The following is a 21,175-nucleotide window of genomic DNA, read 5'->3' on the forward strand; positions in this document are numbered from 1 at the left end:
ATTTTGTGACTGTTTACATAGGCTAGTGTTTTAGAGCAACAGTTTAGCCAATAGCAGAGATGGCATCTTGATGGATGACTGCTGCCTGCACTCGGGTTATAGAGGACTGCTCTGACATAGGATCAGAGACTGAGACATCAGATACTGAGACAGCATCTGAGGGATAGGACAATGGCGCAGACTCTGGGAGTGATTTTTCAGTCAGAGGAGTCCCATTCGATAACTCCTCTTCCAGTACATTATGAGGGAGGTGATGAAGACAGTCCTGCTGTCCCTTCGCAAGCTGTTCGTGCAACTGGGTAATAGTGGGTTAGGCCAACCCAGAGAGCAGGTGAATGCGGCGGCAAGCAGAGAGAGAGAGAGAGAGAGAGGGAGAGTGCTCTCTTGGGAGCTCCCCAATTTAGTTCAGCCCCAAATTCCACCACCCAAATCATATTGTGAAGACATCAAAATTATCTATGGCAAAACAAACTGGTTTTGTAAGGCAGGCACCTGTGTTTTTGGTCCTGATTCGGCGGCCATATAGAGAAACACACTAAACCCAAACATTTCTGGAAACTAGACATTCGGGGGAGTCCACAGAGGTGTGACTTGTGTGGATTTCCCAAAGTTTTCTTATCCAGAATACCCTGCAAAGCTGAAATGTTGAAAAAAAAACTCAATTTTTCTCGCATTTCTGTCACACAAACTACAGGAATATGCTAAGATCCACAACATTCCTACCACCCAGTGACTCCTCACCTGTCCTGATAAAAACACTACCCCACTTGAGTGCCTACACCTAGTGCCTGTGTCAGGAATGGATCACCCCAGGGTCAACAGCTGCCTCACGTATGGACCAACATTGACCGTTGTGTGATCTATTCCTGTCGCGGGCACCAGGCCTAACCACACAAGTGAGGTATCATTTTTATCGGGAGACTTGGGGGAACGCTGGGTGGAAGGAAATTTGGGGCTCCTCTCAGATTCCAGAACTTTCTGTCACCGAACTGTGAGGAAAACTTGTTTTTTTAGCCACTTTTTGAGGTTTGCAAAGGATTCTGGGTAACAGAACCTGGTCAGAGCCCCACAAGTCTCCCCATCTTGGATTCCCCTAGGTCTCTAGTTTTAAAAAATGCACAGGTTTGGTAGGTTTCCCTATGTGCCGGCTGAGCTAGAGGCCAAAATCTACAGGTAGGCACTTTGCAAAAAACAGCTCTGTATTTTGTCAAAAAATAGGATGTGTCCACGTTGTGTTTTGGGGCATTTCCTGTCGCGGGAGCTAGGCCTACCCACACAAGTGAGGTATCATTTTTATCGGGAGACTTGGGGGAACGCTGGGTGGAAAGAAATTTGTGGCTCCTCTCAGATTCCAGAACTTTCTGTCACCGAACTGTGAGGAAAACTTGTTTTTTTAGCCAAATTCTGAGGTTTGCAAAGGATTCTGGGTAACAGAACCTGGTCAGAGCCCCACAAGTCACCCCATCTTGGATTCCCCTAGGTCTCTAGTTTTCAAAAATGCACAGGTTTGGTAGGAGTCCCTAGGTGCCGGCTGAGCTAGAGGCCAAAATCTACAGGTAGGCACTTTGCAAAAAACAGCTCTGTATTTTGTCAAAAAATGGGATGTGTCCACGTTGTGTTTTGGGGCATTTCCTGTCGCGGGCGCTAGGCCTACCCACACAAGTGAGGTATCATTTTTATCGGGAGACTTGGGGGAACGCTGGGTGCAAGGAAATTTGTGGCTCCTCTCTGATTCCAGAACTTTCTGCCACAGAAATGTGAGGAACATGTGTTTTTTTAGCCAAATTTTGAGGTTTGCAAAGGATTCTGGGTAACAGAACCTGGTCAGAGCCCCACAAGTCACCCCATCTTGGATTCCCCTAGGTCTCTAGTTTTCAGAAATGCACAGGTTTGGTAGGTTTCCCTATGTGCCGGCTGAGCTAGAGGCCAAAATCTACAGGTAGGCACATTGCAAAAAACAGCTCTGTATTTTGTCAAAAAATGGGATGTGTCCACGTTGTGTTTTGGGGCATTTCCTGTCGCGGGCGCTAGGCCTACCCACACAAGTGAGGTATCATTATTATCGGGAGACTTGGGGGAACGCTGGGTGGAAGGAAATTTGTGGGTTCTCTCAGATTCCAGAACTTTCTGTCACCGAAATATGAGGAAAACTTGTTTTTTTAGCCACTTTTTGAGGTTTGCAAAGGATTCTGGGTAACAGAACCTGGTCAGAGCCCCACAAGTCACCCCATCTTGGATTCCCCTAGGTCTCTAGTTTTCAAAAATGCACAGGTTTGGTAGGTTTCCCTATGTGCCGGCTGAGCTAGAGGCCAAAATCTACAGGTAGGCACTTTGCAAAAAACAGCTCTGTATTTTGTCAAAAAATGGGATGTGTCCACGTTGTGTTTTGGGGCATTTCCTGTCGCGGGCGCTAGGCCTACCCACACAAGTGAGGTATCATTTTTATCGGGAGACTTGGGGGAACGCTGGGTGGAAGGAAATTTGTGGCTTCTCTCAGATTCCAGAACTTTCTATCACCGAAATGTGAGGAAAACTTGTTTTTTTAGCCAAAGTTTGAGGTTTGCAAAGGATTCTGGGTAACAGAACCTGGTCAGAGCCCCACAAATCACCCCATCTTGGATTCCCCTAGGTCTCTAGTTTTCAAAAATGCACAGGTTTGGTAGGTGTCCCTAGGTGCCGGCTGAGCTGGAGGCCAAAATCTACAGGTAGGCACTTTGCAAAAAACAGCTCTGTATTTTGTCAAAAAATGGGATGTGTCCACGTTGTGTTTTGGGGCATTTCCTGTCGCGGGCGCTAGGCCTACCCACACAAGTGAGGTATCATTTTTATCGGGAGACTTGGGGGAACGCTGGGTGGAAGGAAATTTGTGGCTCCTCTCAGATTCCAGAACTTTCTGTCACCGAAATGTGAGGAAAACTTGTTTTTTTAGCCACTTTTTGAGGTTTGCAAAGGATTCTGGGTAACTGGTCAGAGCCCCACAAGTCACCCCATCTTGGATTCCCCTAGGTCTCTAGTTTTCAGAAGTGCACAGGTTTGGTAGGTTTCCCTAGGTGCCGGCTGAGCTAGAGGCCAAAATCTACAGGTAGAAGACTTTGGGGAACATAGAATAGCAAAACAAGTGTTATTGCCCCTTATCTTTCTCTACATTTTTTCCTTCCAAATATAGGAGAGTGTGTAAAAAAGCCGTCTATTTGAGAAATGCCCTGCAATTCACATGCTAGTATGGGCACCTCGGAATTCAGAGATGTGCAAATAACCACTGCTCCTCAAAACCTTATCTCGATCCCATTTTGGAAATGCAAAGGTTTTCTTGATACCTCTTTTTCACTCTTCATATTTCAGCAAATGAATTGCTGTATACCCAGTATAGAATGAAAACCAACTGCAGGGTGCAGCTCATTTATTGGCTCTGGGTACCTAGGGTTCTTGATGAACCTACAAGCCCTTTATATCCCCGCAACCAGAAGAGTCCAGCAGACAAAACGGTATATTGCTTTCAGAAATCTGACATCGCAGGAAAAAGTTACAGAGTAAAACATAAAGAAAAATGGCTGTTGTTTTCAGCTCAATTTCAAGATTTTTTTATTTCAGCTGTTATTTGCTGTAGGAAAACCTTGTAGAATCTACACAAATGACCCCTTGCTGAATTCAGAATTTTGTCTAGTTTTCAGAAATGTTTAGCTTTCCGGGATCCAGCATTGGTTTCACACCCATTCCTGTCACTAACTGGAAGGAGGTTGAAAGCACCAAAAATAGTAAAAATGGGGTATGTCCCAGTAAAATGCCAAATTTGTGTTGGAAAATGTGGTTTTCTGAGACAAGTCTGCCCGTTCCTGAAAGGTGGGAAGATAGTGATTTCAGCACCAGAAACTCTTTGTTGATGGCATTTTCAGGGAAAAAACCACAAGCCTTCTTCGGCAGCCCTTTTTTCCAATTTTTTGGGAAAAAACGAAATTATCGCTGTATTTTGGCTATTTTCTTAGTCTCCTCTAGGGGAAACCACAAACTCTGGGTACCATTAGAATCCCTAGGATGTTGGAAAAAAAGGACGCAAATTTGGCGTGGATAGCTTATGTGGACATAAAGCTATGAAGGCCTAAGCGCAAACTACCCCAAATAGCCAAGAAAGGGCTCAGCACTGGGGGGGAAACGGCCCAGCAGCTAAGGGGTTAAAGGAGCTTGATCCAATATTAGCATATTGTCTAATTTTACATCCACCACCTTCTGTGTTACATTTCTATCAGTGAGAAATCAGTCAGTTCTTGAATATGTCTTTTGTACATGAGAATAGAAGGAGCAGTCACTTCCTGTGGGATTATTCAACCCCAATAGCTCTCACGTGTTACATCAACCGCACAATTGTGCTGTGCTGTTTGCCGTGTTGTTACTTGTAGTAGAAAATTTTAGAGTGGATCATGAGTAAGATAAAAATCACCCCCATTTAATACGTTTTCTGTTTGCAATGTGATTAGTGCATCTTCTGTTTCATTCAGCAGCGAAGAAGCTTTTGAAAAGTGTAGGTGTCCATTTAAAAGATTTCTGGAGAAACTATTAATTGTTGTCTTAAGTTTTAACCATTTAACCTCTGATTCATGCATTGTTTATTTTATGTTTCCACTCAGCTTTTTTCTAGAATAAAATTTTAACTCCATTTCATTTACTAGAGTACCAACTGTGGGATTCCAGACTTAACCAGAAATTTCAGGTTAAAAGGAAAGAGTGTGGACTATAGAGATACATTGTTTTGGGAGTCCTATAAGAGGGACTTAAAATGAGTGCCCATTTGCCACCATCTTTGACTAAATTCAGTGATTATCAAGGGCACGCAGACTGCTGTCACCATCTTAACTCATAATTCAAAAGACCCACCATATGTCCTTCTGTCACTCACACTGGCTAGGATGCCATGAAGACTACCCACCCCTCTCCCCATCGCCATCTTCTCAATGGGTGAATTTGCTGGAGAAGTGTCAGGTTGAAAGAAGGTGTGGAAGCACAACATGTGAAACTATGTATAGTACTGAGAGCTAGTGTTTGTGAGTCCCTGTCAGAGGGACTAGAAGCCTGAAAAATTATGTTGCCCAACTGCCACCACCGCCTGCGTAAATTTGGTGCTTGTACGAGGCGCAGGAACCTCTCTGCTTGATGGAACATTTTAAAGACACACCATATCCCCTCATGTCATCCTTAGGCTTATATTGCATTACCAAAGACATTTTTATAGTCTTGGAAAATGATTGTCTGTGAATGGGAAATAAAACTGATTTGTTCTCTAAAATTTGCGAAATCCGTTCTTAATGTCCCAACACTTTACTGTACTTACTGTGTCAAATTATCTTTTCAGACTAAGTTCCAACAAACTGTCAGAGAAATCTGGAGAAATCTTGGGAAGCATTTTAGGAGATGAGAAATGTGCCATTGAAAAACTATCGTAAGTAGCTGGGATAATATGGGAGTTGCTAACTAATAGTGATTTCTGTTTTGTGTTGAAGTTTCTTAAAGCACTGACTTTTCAATCACAGACTTGATATCAACAATGTGAAACAAAATGTTTTACAGAATCTAAAATGTCCTGGCTATTGTAAAGGAATGTTTCAATTCTATTAAGGACACAAAGGCAAGGATTATGCATTTCTCCATCTTTATTTTTAACCCAGAGGCCCAATTAAACAATTATAAGCATGAATAAAGACTGCATATCCCATGAGTTTTTAGAAAGAAATCATAGTCAAATCCACCAATGGCTATGCACCAACGACTATATCAACATCATGAAGGAGAAGCACTTCCTCTTTCTTCGTGCGAAGTGTAACATCGATCATAATTAGTTCCCTCCTATATAGTTTTTCTGTTTTATGCGTAATAGGGCATATTTTGCCCTATCCATATCTAGGGCCTTAAGTTGTTTGTGAGCCGCCGTAAGTTGGCTCCACATCGCAAACAAATAGGTGTTTTGTGTGTCTCTTCTAATTCCCTTATGTTGGTCTCCAGCTTAGCTCGGATATCGTGTCTGTCTTTATTAAGGCGAGCTCCTGTAGCTGTAAACTGACCTTGTACAACAGCCTTTAGTGTGTTCCACAGTAATGCTATAGGTGTATCTGGTGTGTCATTAGTAGCTAAGAAAGAGTTGATAGTGGCCATGATATCAGCCACTGTTTTTTCGTAGGAGAGGAGCTTATTGTTGAGGTGCCAAGTGCGGGGTGGGTGGGGAGTGCAGAGCTAGGAAAGGCACATCTAAGGAAGATGGGAGAGTGGTCAGAGAGGACGGCCACTCCGATATCCACCGTCGCAGTCACACTAGTAATGCGTGGGGATGTGAGAAAGAAGAAAATTCTGGCATAAGTCTGGTGGGCAAGGGAGAACAAGATGTAATCTTTTGTAATCTGGTCTTTTTTGTCATCACACGTCTACCAATCCTTCATCTTTTAGCCATTGTTTGCACGCTGGGATAATGGCACCAGCTTGTCTAGTCCTCTCGATGGGCCTGGCCATATGTGCATCGAGGACTATGTTAAAATCTCCACCTATGATGATGTCCATGTCAGGGGTGTCAAGGATATTGCCTATTGCTGCCTTAAGGATATCTTCTTGGTGGTCATTTGGGGCATAGAGGTTTGCCAATGTAAACTTGTGACCCTTCAGGCCAATTCGTAGTAATAAGAGCCTGCCAGGCACTTTAATGTGGGATTGAGTCACCCTCCTTGGGAAGTGAGTAGCTAAGAGAATCGTTACCCCTGCCTTCTTCCCATGAAGTTTGCACAGTTCTTGATTCCAAATAGGATCCAGGGACTTACACAAATCTAGTGAAAAGGAAGGTTTTAGTGAACAAACAAAACTTGTGCAGCATCAGTTATTCTTATGACAGCCACATGGAGTAGGAAAAGTGTCTTCCTGCAAGGAATGCTGCAGCATCATTTCCACACAGAATGCCACTTATTCATTTTTTTAAAACTGTTTTTATTGGTTTTTTTTTGTAACATGGACACATAAACCATAGAAGACATAGCAGTTACTTGTCATCCATGCCAGCATTTTGTACATAGAACTTAGAAACATGAAATTTACTGCTATCAGTGTTGTATTAAATTAAAATCGAACCATTGCACAATAAACACTACCATGATCACAGACAATCCATCCAGCCATTAATTAATTTAGTGACTGAGTTCTCATCTCAGACTCCCAATTTGTAATATGTTTTTCGCCATCCCCAAATTTTCTTGAACTTACGGGGGCAACACCTGCTATGGTACATTGTTTTTCCATGTGCCATGTATAGGCTCATTCCACTTCTCCATTCCTGTAGAGTAGGGGTTCTTGGTGCTCCACAGTATTTAGCCACATCTCTTTTAGCCACCAGCGATATCTCCAGTATGGCCGAGAGTTCCCCAATAATCTCAGAAACAATATAACTGGATTCTTGGGCACTCCCATAAGGAATGAATGAAGGACCCTATGTCATCGGCACAGTGGAGACAGGCGGTGGTGGATGCTCTTCCTGTATGGTTCAATCTGCGACGATCAAAATATACTCTGTGTGGTATTTTGAATTGTATTAAATGCAGATGCATCTTGTTCCTACCTCCCAGGGGTGCATTAATGTTTCCTCCCAGTCCACATCTTCTAAGTTGCCCATATCCTTTTGACATCTTTCTCTCAGCGGACCTAGTGTATCAGGCATGTTGTTATTTATGGTTCTGTAGGTGGCATAGATGGCACCCATGTCTGTATCGTCCTTTAGAATATGCCCTTCCAAGGGGGCATAGTGTGTTATATCCACTCCCTCCAACCAGTCTGCCCTCCATGCATGCCGAGCTGAGCGTTGTAGAGGAACTGGCATGTGTATAGCTGGTATTCTGCCTTCATTAGAGGGAAGGACATAATATCTCCGTCTTTAATAATGTCACTCACTTAGAAATACCAGTGGTATCCCATTCTCCAAACCCTGTGGTTTTGCAGTTCCTCAGAGCCATATCCGTTTCCACAGAGGTGTTTTCTTAGTTATTCTGTTGGCCCACCCCAATGTTTTGGTCACTTTGACCCAAGCTTTTAGTGTCATCTGTATTGCGGGCGGGAGCCTCAGGATTTCTCGCCCTCCATATAGGTAGTGTGTGTACGTTCTGTGTGCTAGCTGGTCTCTTTCAAGTCTAAACTAGGGTGATCATATGGGCATAAATCCAATTGTTTATGTTGATTATATGTGCTACCCAGTAGTAACCTTCCACATTTAATGAGAGATGAAGACCCCCTCCCTCTAGCAACATGTACCTGGAATTTAAGCAGTACTCAACCCATATTCCGGTGGAGGCACAGTTCTTTCTGTGGAGTCCTAAATACTTCTAAGTATTTAAACTGTCTGATTTTTTAAGTCCAGAGGGCAACTTTAGAGATTCTGGTGAATATATATCACTGACTTGTCCCAGTTGATCTTGTGACCCACATGGGAACCATTTTCATCCAGAATCTGGAACAGCGTTGGGATGGTAGTCATTGGTTTGGTTATGTATAAGAGGATATCTTCAGTGAATAGGGATATTTTCTCCATCAATTTGTCCTCCTCTGCAACCCTGAAACCCTTGACTCCCTGATTGTGAAGTATCCTCCATGCCAGGGATTCTACTGTTAAGGTGATCAGGAGTGTGGACAAAGGGCAGCCCTTCCTGGTTCCCCTACTGATCTGAAATTCCACTGACAGTTTCCCGTTGACTCTTTCCCCGGCTGCTGGGTTTTGGTATAGGATCGCTACCCATTCCCGGAACTTAGGGCCAAAACCAATATCTGCACAAGAAAGGGTCCATGCACCGCATCAAATGCTTTCTCAGTGCCTAAGGATAAAAAGATGTGTGGTCCTTGTCATGTCTGTATTGTATTAAGTCAATTGTGTATATGCCGCAAGTTGAGACGTGTTGATCTTCCGGGCATGAAGCCCGACTAGTCTTGGTGGATCAGTGGGGCGATAACCTGTAGCAAACAGGTGGCAAGGATAGTGGCCAGTATTTTTGTTTCTATGTTAATCAGCAAAATTGAACGATAGGAATCACATCTGTCCCTAGGTTCCCCTTCCTTGAGAAGGACACAGAATGCAGACATAGCTGTAAAAACAGTTAGATATCAGTGCAAATAGTAAAAATCACAATAGTTAGAAATTGGCTTAGGGGAACACAAACCAAATAGGAACTTCTGCACCCAAGAAGATGGATGCGAGTTCCTGGTTGGTGCAGATGTCCCACGCCAAATGGATGATTGCAGTCTGGTTTGGTCTGTGTCGCTGGATTCCGCCAACAAGCCTTAGCACAAGCAAAGCTCGCGGTTAGTGGAAAATGGTGCTGCCCGGGACCAGGACAGACCTGGTGGCCTCTACCCAGGAGGGGGAGCCAGAGGGGGCTCTCAGCAACTCAGAGAGCCCTCAGAAGACCAGGCAGCGCACACAGGAGTCCCACAGCACAGGAACAAAAAAGGTGCGAAAGGAGGCCCGTGCAGCACTATACAAAAGGATCCCACACCTCCTGAGAACCACACAGGAGGCTGTGCGTCACAGGATAGGGTGCTGGGGGCCGGAGCTGCACGGAGCATGAAGAACATTTTGGAAGGATTCCAACAAGCCTTGGCAACTTCAAAACAAGCAGTGCACGGGGTACTGTCTTGTGTGTGGAGGCGTGCTCTTACCTCCACCCAAGTTGGACAGTTGGACGTCTGGACCATCAGGACCACTTCAGTGCATCACCTGTGTTGATGGATCCACTCACTTCTTCAGGAGAGGGGACCCAAGCCACCGGTCGTTACTGCAGAGGAGTGCCTGCTGAAGCAGGGAAGTGACTCCTTCACTTCAAGGGAGATTCCTTCGTTCTTATAGTGCAGTCTGAAGACAGGCAGTCCTCGGAGGATGCACAACCTAGAAACAGTTGCAGTTGCTGGCAGGAGCTGAAGATACAATGTTGCAGAAGTCGTCTTCACTTCTTTTTTGCAGTTTGTAGAGTTCCTGGAGGGTTCAGATGCAGTTCCGTCAGTAAGAAGGTGAAGTAAACGATGCAGAGGATTCCTGCTGGAGTCTTGCAATCCGAATCTGAAGAACCACCCAAGAGAGAGACCCTAAATAGCCCTGAAAGGGGGATTGGTCAGCTACACAGGTAAGCACCTATCTGGGGAGGGCTCTGACGTCACCTGCTGGCACTGGCCACTCAGATGCTCCCAGAGTGACCTGCCAACTTGGAATCCAAGATGGCAAAACCCAGGGACACTCTGGAGGAGCTCTGAGCACCACCCCTGGGGTGGTGATGGACAGGGGAGTGGTCACTCCCCTTTCCTTTGTCTAGTTTTGTGCCAGAGCAGAGACTGGGGGTCCCTGAACTGGTGTAGACTGGATTATGCAAGGAAGGCACCATCTGTGCCCTTCAGAGCATTTCCAGAGGCTCTGGGAGGCTACCCCTCCCATGCCTGTAACACCTATTTCCAAAAGGAGAGGGTGTAACACCTCTCTCCCAAAGGATATCCTTTGTTCTGCCTTCCTGGGCTTGAGTTGCTCAAGCAACAGGAGGGCAGTAACCTGTCTGAGAGGTGGCAGCAGCTGGGGCTGCCTGGAAAACCTCAGAAGGCTGTAATGGCAGTACTGGGTGTCCTCTAAGGAGCACCTAGAGTGCTTGGAATCATACAACCAATGCTTGCAAAAGCCTTGGGGTATGATTCCAAAATGTTTGATACCAAACATGGCCATATTTGGAGTTACCATTGTAAAGCTGTACATAGGTAGTGACCTATGTACAGTGCATGCGTAAAATGGCGTCCCCGCACTAACGAAGTCTGAAAAAATAGTCCTTGATGACGTGGGGGCACCTACGCTAGTGCAGGGGTGCCCTCACACACCACAGGTACTCTGCACCCAGCCTTCAGGGTTGGAAGGCCTGACATACGGGTAACTTATAAGTGACCTGGTGCAGTGTAAATGGCAGTGAAAGGGTGCATGCACCATTTCACACAGGCTGCAATGGCAGTCCTACAGAAGCCTTTGCATGGGCTCCCTATGGGTGGCAAAAGAAATGCTGCAGCCCATAGGGATCCCCCATATCCCAGTGCTCTGGGTACCTAAGTACCATATACTAGGGTCTTATAAGGTGTGACTTTTTGGATGAAATACTGGGTTACCAGTATGCAGTGACAACATTTAGAGGAGAGAGAGCGTAAGCACTGGGGTCCTGATTAGCAGAGCCTGTCTGAACTAAGAAGTGAGTCCCAAAGAGGTATCAACTTCTTCAGGGCCCAGACCACAGCAAAGGCCTCCCTCTCTATGGCTGACCAACGGTTTTCTCTAGGGGTCAACCCTCTACTAATAAAAGCAACAGGTTGTGCATGGCCCTCTGAATTAAGTTGTGCAATACAGTCCCAACCCCTACCTCTGAAGCATCAGTTTGGACAATGAACTTCTTTGAGTAGTTAGGGCTTTTTAGGACAGGTGCAGTACACATAGCCTGCTTAAGCTCCTCAAAAGCTTTTAGACAGCCAGCTGTCCACAGTACCTTTTTAGGTATCATCTTGGATGTGAGGTCATTAAGAGGGGCAACAATGGAGCCATAACTCTTAATAAACCTCCTGTAATACCCAGTGAGACCAAGAAAGGCTCTGACCTGTGTCTGTGTTGTAGGGGGAGACCAGTCTAAAATAGTCTGGATCTTCCCCTGGAGTGGTTTAATCTGTTCCCCACCAACTAGGTGACCCAGATAAACCACCTTCCCCTTGCCCTATCTGGCACTTTGATTCCTTGATAGTGAGGCCTGCCTTTTGCAGGGCCTCCAAAAGTTTCCAGAGATGGACCAGGTGGTCATCCCAGGTGGTCATCCCAGGTGGAACTGAAGACAGCAATATCATCAAGATATGCTGCGCGAAAAGCTTCCAGACCTTGGAGAACGGTGTTCACCAGCATCTGAAAAGTGGCAGGTGCATTCTTCAAACCAAAGGGCACAACAGTAAACTTATAATGCCCTCTAATGGTAGAGCAAGCAGTTTTAGGTTTAGCCTCTTTTGATAGCTTGATCTGCAATACTGTACTGTCAAGTCAAAAGTGCTGAGATACTTGGCAGATGCCAGTGCATCTATAAGCTCATCTGCCCTGGGTATAGGGTGAGCATCAGTCTTTGTGACTGTATTGAGCTGTCTATAATCTACACAAAATCTCATCACCTTTTTCCTATTTTGAGAATGAGGCTTGGGTACTAGCACCACTGGGCTGGTCTAGGGGCTATATGAGTTCTCAGTCACTCCTAAGGTCAACATCTTCTGAATCTCAGACCTGATGTAGTCCCTGCCATGGTCAGGCTATCTATAAATCTTACTTTTGACAGATAAGCTGTCTCTAGTATCTAAGTTGTCTGACCAGGTGTCAAAGAGAAAAGTTCAGAAAATGATCCTAGGACGTTCCTGCAACCCTCCTTCTGCTCATCAGAAAGACAGTCTGCAAGAACAACTCCTTCCACTGAGCCACCAGCTGCAGTGTTGGAGAAGAGATCAGGGAGAGGGTCACTCATGTTCCTGTCTCTCATCAGTGCCCATGAGTAGGGCTAAGTCAGCCTTAACATAGTAGGGATTCAGGCAGTTTACATGAAGTACTCTAAGAGGACTTCGGGGAGTGCCTAGATCCACAAAATAAATGACCTTAACCTTCTTTTCCACTATCGGGAGTGGATCACTCCATTTGTCTTGGCATGCCTTTGTGCCACAAGCTCCAATACCCACACCTTCTGTCCTGGTTGGTACACTGTCAGGCCAGCCTTCTGGTCATGCCATTGTTTCTGTAACTTCTGGCTGGCCTGACTGATTTTAGTGGCCTTTTTCATGTACTCAGCCATTCTAGATCTTAGGCCAAGTACATAATCCACTATATCTTGTTTAGGGGGCTTCTAGGGTTTTTCCCATCCCTCTTTCACAAGAGCTAATGGACCCCTAACAGGGTGACCAAAAAGGAGTTCAAAGGGGCTGTAGCCCACTCCCTTCTCTGGTATCTCCCTGTAGGCAAAAAGGAGGCATGGTAACAGGACATTCCATCTCCTTCTGAGTTTTTCAGAAAGTCCCATAATCATACCGTTGAGAGTTTTATTAAACCTCTCAACCAACCCATTTGTCTGGGGATGATAAGGTGTGGTGAACTTGTAGGTTACCCAACACTCTTTCCACATTGCTTTCAGGTATGCAGACATGATGTTGCTACTTCTGTCTGACACCACCTCTTTTGGAAAGCCCACCCTGGAAAATATTCCCAGGATGTCCTTTGCCACTGCAGGAGCTGTAGTGGTCGTCAGAGGAATTGCTTCTATATCTAGTGGCATGGTCCACTACCACCAAGATAAACCTATTGCCAGAAGCAGTAGGAGGGTCAAGAGGGCCAACTATGTCAACCCCTGCTCTTCCAAAGGGTACCCCAACCAATGGCAGTGGGATCAATGGGGCCTTTGGGGTGCCACCAGTCTTACCACTGGCTTGGCAAGTGACAAGAGCAACAAAACTCTTTTGTGTCTTCTGACATGTGAAGCCAGTGAAAGTGAGGGACTAGTCTGTCCCAGGTCTTGCTTTGCCCCAGATGTCCAGCAAGGGGACTGTCATGTGCCAGTGTCAGAAGAAACTCCTTATACTGCAAGGGAATGACCAGTCTCCTGGTAGCACCAGGTTTTGGGTCCCTTGCCTTTGTATAAAGGAGATTATTTTCCCAGTACACTTTGTGAGAGTCACTGACATCCCCTTCTTCCTGTTTCACAGCTTGCTGTCTTAAACCCTCAAGTGTGGGACAGGTCTGCTGAGCCACACTTAACTCCTCCCTTGGAGGCCCCCCTGCACCCAAAAGCTCAGCTGCATCAGCCTGATTCTCCTCTGGTGTAGGTTCTACACAGAGAGTAGACTTCTCCCCCTCAAAAGGGGAATCTTCAGCGGAGGGAGGGAGGGATAGTGGATAAAGGTTTACCCTTTCTACCGCTAGTTTTTGGGAGCACTTGGCCCATCGTTCCAGGATCCATGTTTTACTGTCCTCTTTGCTTCTTGGCCAGAGCCCTGGTTAAAGCAAAGATATGCCCAGCAGTGCCCAGCCTTGCTGCATGAGCCTCCAACTCCACCTCAGCCCAAGCTGAAGTCTCCAGATCATCGCATAATAGACACTCTAGAAGTAGGTCTGTGGATACTACAACTTTCTTTGGGCCAGTAACCACCCCCAGTTGAGATTAACAACAGCCATGGGATGGCTAACAGTGTGATTATGAGCGTCAGTCACTTGGTACTGATGACCAAGTAGGTGTTGCTCAGGGGCTACCAGTTTTTCCATTACAATTGTGACACTGGCACCTGTGTCCCTGTAGGCCTCAACCTGAACACCATTTATTAGGGGTTGGGGTGTTGCTTGTACTTATCCTCAATAAAGGGACAAGCAACAAGGGTGGCAAGGTCAATACCACCATCAGAGACTAAAACAGCCTCAGTGGTTTCCCTAACTAAACCAACCCCCACTACATTACCCAGAGTGAGCCCTGCTACACCCTTGGACTGGTTATTTGTAGTGTTTTTCCCACCACCACTGCTATTACTAGGGGCACTAGTGGAAGCAGTGAGGGCTGTGGTGGTGGGAGCTTTGGTGTTTTTCTTGGGACAAGTGCTGTCACTTGCCCAATGGCCTTTGTTTTTACACATGTAACACCAAGGCTTTTTATTCCGTTGGTTGGAAGAGGATTTAGACCCACCCCAGAGGATTTTTGTGGGCCTGATGAAGACTCTTGCTTTTTATCTTTGTCATGTGACTTACCATCCTTCTTCTTGTCTTTGTCACCCCCTGTATGAGCTTTTCTGCTTACCCTTGTTCTGACCCATTTGTCTGCCTTCTTTCCCAATTCTTGGGGAGAGGTCAGATCTGAGGCTACCAAGTATTGGTGCAACAAATCAGACACACAGTTATTCAGAATATGCTCTCTCAAAATTAAATTATATAGACTCTCATAGTCTAGTCAGACACTTTGCTGCCATGTAACCAACCTTCTAAAGCCTTCACAGAACAGTCTGCAAAGTATGTCTAATCTTGTGAAGACTCTTTTCTGTTTTCTCTGAACGTTATCCTGTATTGTTCAGTGGTTATGCCAAATCCAACCAAGAGTGCAGTTTTCAGAATACTGTAATTGTCCGAGTCTTCCACAGATTAGCAGCCAACTGCCTTTGAGGGACCCTCTGAACTTGCAGGCCCTCTCAAGTGCAGCAAACCACTTATACATGTCATCCCCCACCTTGTATGGGGGAAAATGTTATGGTTTCTAGACACTCTGGTGTCCGCCCTAACTCCATAACTCCTGAAACTGCTGCCGCCACAATGGGGAGCTATCCCCAACCCCTGCCTCTCTCTCTCTCCACAGCAAGGCCTCCCTATCTAGGGCTAGCTGTTGCTGCTGCAGCCTCAACCTGGCCTCCTCCAGTCTCAGTTTCCTGAGCTCCGTATCTATGGAGTCATCACCTGGAGTTGAACCATGGGATCCCTCAGAAACTGAGGTGATATGAGAGTGTTCAGAGGTAGATATTTCCCTAACTTTACTAACCCTGGTAACCTGACCTCTAGGTGTGAAGGGAGCCCTCCCAGAGTGACTACCCCTCCCACTGTCAGCTACACTAGATGGTTTGCTAGGGGGAAGATCTTTGGAAGAGCCCTCCCCTGAATCATCAGGATGATTCCCTGACTCTAAGGGTTCAGAATCCCCCCCCCCTCCTCCTCCTGGTTATCAGCTTGCTCCTGATCATTCTGGAGAAGGGGACTTAACAGAAAATTCTTATTGTGGTTTTTCCCTACATCTAGGCTACTCTCTGAGCAAAGCCCCTTAAGTTCTTTGAAGGTCATGCCCTCATAGGGAGTACCCAAGACCTAAGAGCTAGGCTCAGCAGTAGACATGATGTAGTAAGTGTTAAAGTAGTATAAGTGAAAAGAAAAACCTACCCTACCTAACCCTTACTCTCTTAGAAAGGAAGGTAAGAGACTAGGGGCCAGATGTAGGAACATTCTGAATTGCGACCCGCAAATTGCGAGTCGCAATTCAGAATATTGGATGGTGTCCCTGACACCATCTGCGACTTGCAAGGGGGTCGCAAAGGCCCACTTCATGAATAATCATGAGGTGGGTCGCAATTTGCGAACCCCTTGCGAATGGCGGCCCTTACAGGGATGGTGGCCTGCTGCGGACAGCAGACTACCAAGTCTGTGACTGCTTTTTAATAAAGCATTTTTTTTTTTTGTAATGCAGCCCGTTTTCCTTTAAGGAAAACGAGATGCATTACAAAAACGAAAAATGAAGCGTTTTCGTTTAATTTTTTCATTTTTTCCATAGGACCACTGCCAGCTCTGAAAAAATGTTTGCAGTGCCATTCACAACGGGGAAGGGGTCCATTGGGACCCCTTCCCTTTTGCGAATGGGTTACCATCCATTTCAAAAGGGTGCAAACTGCAATTGTTTTGCGACCGCATTCGCGGTCACAAAGCAATCCTGCATTGCACTGCGACTCGCAATTAGGAAGGGAACACCCTCCAAATTGCGACTCGCAAACCTGTTCTGCGATTCGGAAACCAAGTTACCGAATCGCAAAACGAGATTTGTGCATTGCAAAGTGTTTTTTGCACGTCGCAAACAGCAAAATTTGCTGTTTGCGAAGTGCAAACTGCTTTGTAGATCCGGCCCTAGATCCTGTAACTAGGTATATGTATGTATAGCTGTAGGTACATGCAGGAAAGTACCATCTTGCCTGGCATGTTACCCCCATTTTTACTTGTGTGTCAGTTTTTTTTGCCTGTTTCACTGGGATCCGGCTAGCCAGGACCCCAGTGTTCATAGTTTGTAGCCTGAATGTGTTCCATGTGTGGTGCCTAACTGTGCTAACCAGAACCTCAGTGTTTATGCTCTCTCTGTCTTTAAAATTGTCACTGCAGGCTAGTGACCATTTTCACCAATTCTGATTGGCACACTGGAACACCCTTATAATTCCCTAGTATATGGTACCTAGGTACCCAGGGTATTGGGGTTCCAGGAGATCCCTATGGGCTGCAGCTTTTTTTTTGCCACCCATAGGGAGCTCAGACAATTCTTACACAGGACTGCCACTGCAGCCTGAGTGAAATAACGTCCACGTTATTTAACAGCCATTTTACACTGCACTTAAGTAACTTATAAGTCACCTATATGTCTAACCCTCACCTAGTGAAGGTTAGGTGCAAAGTTACTAGGTGTGAGGGCACCCTGGCACTAGCCAAGGTGCCCCCACATTGTTCAGGGCAATTTCCCCATACTTTGTGAGTGTGGGGACACCATTACACATTTGCACTACATATAGGTCAATACCTATATGTAGCTTCACAATGGTAACTCCGAATATGGTCATGTAACATGTCTAAGATTATGGAATTGTCCCCCCATGCCAAATCTGGTATTGGGGTGCCAATCCCATGCATCCCCGGGGTTCCAGCATGGACCCTGGGTACTGCCAAACTAGCTCTCTGGGGTTTTTACTGCAGATACTGCAGCTACTGCTGCTGCCAACCCTCAGACAGGTTTCTGCCCTCCTGGGGTCTGGGCAGCCCAGTCCCAGGAAGGCAGAACAAAGAATTTCCTCTGAGAGAGGGTGTTACACCCTCTCCCTTTGGAAAGAGGTATTAAGGGCTGGAGAGAAGTAGCCTCCCCCAGCCTCTGGAAATGCTTTGAAGGGCACAGATGGTGCTCTCCTTGCCTCAGCCAGTCTACACCGGTTCAGGGATCCACCAGCCCCTGCTCTGGCACGAAACTGGACAAAGGGGTGGTGCCCAGAGCTCCTCCAGTGTGTCCCAGACCTCTGCCATCTTAAATGCAGAGGTGCAAGGGCACAATGGAGGCCTCTGAGTGGCCTGTGCCAGCAGGTGATGTCAGAGACCCTTCCTGATAGGTGCTTAACCTGGTTAGGAGGCCAATACTCCTCTGAGGGCTATTTAGGGTTTCTCTTCAGATAACGAATTCAAGAGCTCACCAGAGTTCCTCTGCATCTCTCTCTTCGACTTCTGCCAAGGATCGACCGCTGACTGCTCCAGGACGCCTGCAAAACTGCAACAAAGTAGCAAGACGACTACCACCAACACTGTAGCACCTAATCCTACCAGCTTTCTCAACTGTTTCCTGGTGGTGCATGCTCTGAGTGATGTCTGCCTGCACCCTGCACTGGAAACCAAGAAGAAATCTCACTTGCGTCGATGGAATCTTCCCCCTGCTAACGCAGGCACCCAACTTCTGCTTCACCAGTCCTCTGGGTCCCCTCTCATCTCGACAAGAGTGGTCCCTGGAACACAGGAGCTGGATCCAAGTGACCCCGACAGTCCAGTCCAAATTTGGTGGAGGTAAGTCCTTGCCTTTCATGCCAGATAGTAATCCTGTGTACTGCGTGAACTGCTGCTGCTAGGGCTTCTGTGCACTTTTGCAAGGAATCCTTTGTGCACAGCATAGCCCAGGTCCCCAGCACTCCGCCCTGCATTGCTCAACTCGCTGAGTTGACCACCGGCTTCGTGGGACCCTCCTTTGTAGTGTTGGGACAACCACTGTGCTCAGATTTCTTGAACGCCTGTTCAAGTGCTTCTGCGGGTGCTGCCTGCTTCTGCGTGGGCTCTCTGTGCTGCTGAGTGCCCCCTTTCTCTCCTCCTCCACGTGCTGAGTGCCCCCTTTGTCTCCTCCTCCACGGGGCGACCTCCTGGTCCTTCCTGGGCCCGGGCAGCACCCATTTTCTTCAACCACGACCTTTGTATCTAGCAGGGCTTGTTTGTGGTCTTTCTGCGTGGAAACAACTCTGCATCCTCCAGTACGCCATGGAACATCTTCTGTGCAAAGGAGAAGTCCCTGGTGTTGTTGCAGAATCTTCAGCTTCTTCCACCCGGAGGCAGCCATTTTGCACCTTCATCCGGGGTTTAGTGGACTCCTGACCCCCCTGGTCAGTTTCATGACTCTTGGACTTGGTCCCCTTCCTTTACAGGTCCCCAGGTCCAGGAATCCGTCTTCAGTGCTTTGCAGTCAGTTGTTGTCCTTGCAGAATCTCCTATCAAGACCTTAGTCTGTTTCTGGGGAAGTAGGGTACCTTTACTCCTAATTTCAGGGTCTTGGGATGGGATATCTTGGACACCCTTAGTGTTTTCTTACACTCCCAGCGACCCTCTACACACTACACTAGGCCTGGGGTCCCTAAGTGGTTCGCATTCCACTTTCTTAGTATATGGTTTGTGTGGTCCTAGGCCTATTGCATCCTATTGTATTGTACAGTGTTTGCACTACTTTTCTAACTGTTTACTTACCTGATTTTGGTTTGTGTGTATATTTTGTGTATTTTACTTACCTCCTAAGGGAGTATATCCTCTGAGATATTTTTGGCACATTGTCACTAAAATAAAGTACCTTTATTTTTAGTAACTCTGAGTATTGTGATTCTTATCATATAGTGCTATATGATATAAGTGGTATAGTAGGAGCTTTGCATGTCTCCTAGTTCAGCCTAAGCCGCTCTGCTATAGCTACCTCTATCACCCTAGGCTGCTAGAACACTACTAATCTACTAATAAGGGATAACTGGACCTGGCACAAGGTGTAAGTACTATCAGGTACCCACTATAAGCCATGGCAGCCTCCTACAGTACAGAGTACTCTCTCCTGTGGAAAGTACAGGTGACAGAGTGATAAGGCGAGTACTTATCCCACCGCTTCACCACCAATGTAGGAGGCTGGCCTGGTTTGTAATGGGTACCAAAGGTACTTACACCTTATACCAGGTCCAGTTATTCCTTATTAGTGAAATGTAGTCAGTGCCTAGAAGCTAGGCTCTGTAGGGGTAGTGTGGATGAGCAGCCAAGGCCTAACTAGGAGACATGCAAAACTCATGCAATACCACTGTAGTCACACTGTACTTACACACATGAAAGAAAATACTCAGTGTTACAAAAATAAAGCTACTTTATTTTGGTGATACAAATGCCAAAAATACCTTAGAGACTATACTCCCTTAGGAGGTATGTAATATACGCAGTATATACACTAGAATACAGAAATCGCTGTAAAACCAGTTAGACCACAGTGCAAATAGTGAAAATCACAATAGTTAGAAGTGGGTCTATTGACAACAAAAACCATATATTAAAATAGTGGAATGCGAAAGTCGGTCTCCCACCTAGGCAAGTGTAGTGTTTAAAAGGGCGCTAGGAGTGTTAGAAAACACCAAAGGTGAGTAATAGAACCCACCCCAGAGCCCAGGAAAGCCGGAGTAAATCACAGTAAGTTTCCTAGAACACACAAGAACATGTGATAGAAGATTTTGCAAGAACTAGAAGAGACTGCAAGATACCAATGATAGATTCCTGGAACTGAAGACCTGCGGATGAAGGGGAGCAAGTCCAAGAATCACTGAAGAGTCCAGGGAGAACAGGAGCCCCTGCTAAGCCGGATGAAGGTGCAAAAGCAGAACCACCGGTGAAGAACAACAGTCAGCACTGCACCCAAGAAGATGGATGTGGGTTCCTGGTTGGTGCAGATGATGTCCCACGCCAGATGGATGATTGCAGTCTGGTTTGAATCGCAGGATTCTGTCAACAAGCTTTAGCTCACGCAAAGCTCACAGTTAGCAGAAAATGGCATTGCCCGGGACCAGGAGGGACCTGGTGGCCTCTACCCATGAGGGGGAGTCAGAGGGAGCTCTCAGCAACTCAGACAGTCCTCAGAAGACCAGGCATCGCACATAGGAATCCCACAGCACGGGGACAAAGAAGGTGCAAAAGGATTCCCACGCAGCACTACACAAAGGGATCCCACACTGCTGGAGAAACACGCAGGAGGCTGTGCATCACAGAATAGAGTGCTGGGGGCTGGAGCTGCCCGGTGCACGAAGAAATTTGTGGAAAGATGCCAACAAGCCTTAGCAACTGCAAAACACGCGGTGAACAGCAGTACTGTCTTGCCTGGGGAGGCAAGCTCTTACCTCCACCCAAGGTGGACAGTTGGACGTCGGACCGTCGGGACCACTTCAGTCCACCACCCGTGTTGCTGGATCCATGCACTTCTTCAGGAGAGGGGACCTAAGCAACTGGTCATCACTGCACAGGGTTGCCTGCTGAAGCAGGGAAGTGACTCCTTCACTTCAAGGGAGATTTCTTCGTTTTTCTGGTGCAGGCTGACGACAGGCAGTC

General features: G+C 46.5%; 1 protein-coding gene across 5 annotated transcripts in view; it reads left to right on the forward strand.

Annotated features, from left to right (window-relative positions):
- The window catches only part of LOC138288114 (NLR family CARD domain-containing protein 3-like), a 497,028-nt gene that overhangs the window by 334,722 nt on the left and 141,131 nt on the right, over nt 1–21,175 (forward strand). For all 5 annotated transcript variants that reach the window (XM_069229362.1, XM_069229366.1, XM_069229365.1 and 2 more), the window contains one exon: nt 5,345–5,431. In XM_069229362.1, coding sequence (XP_069085463.1) covers nt 5,345–5,431 — 87 coding nt within the window. The remainder of the gene's footprint in view (nt 1–5,344; nt 5,432–21,175) is intronic.

The sequence above is a fragment of the Pleurodeles waltl genome, chromosome 4_1, assembly GCF_031143425.1.
Source record: "Pleurodeles waltl isolate 20211129_DDA chromosome 4_1, aPleWal1.hap1.20221129, whole genome shotgun sequence".
NCBI lineage: Eukaryota > Metazoa > Chordata > Amphibia > Caudata > Salamandridae > Pleurodeles > Pleurodeles waltl.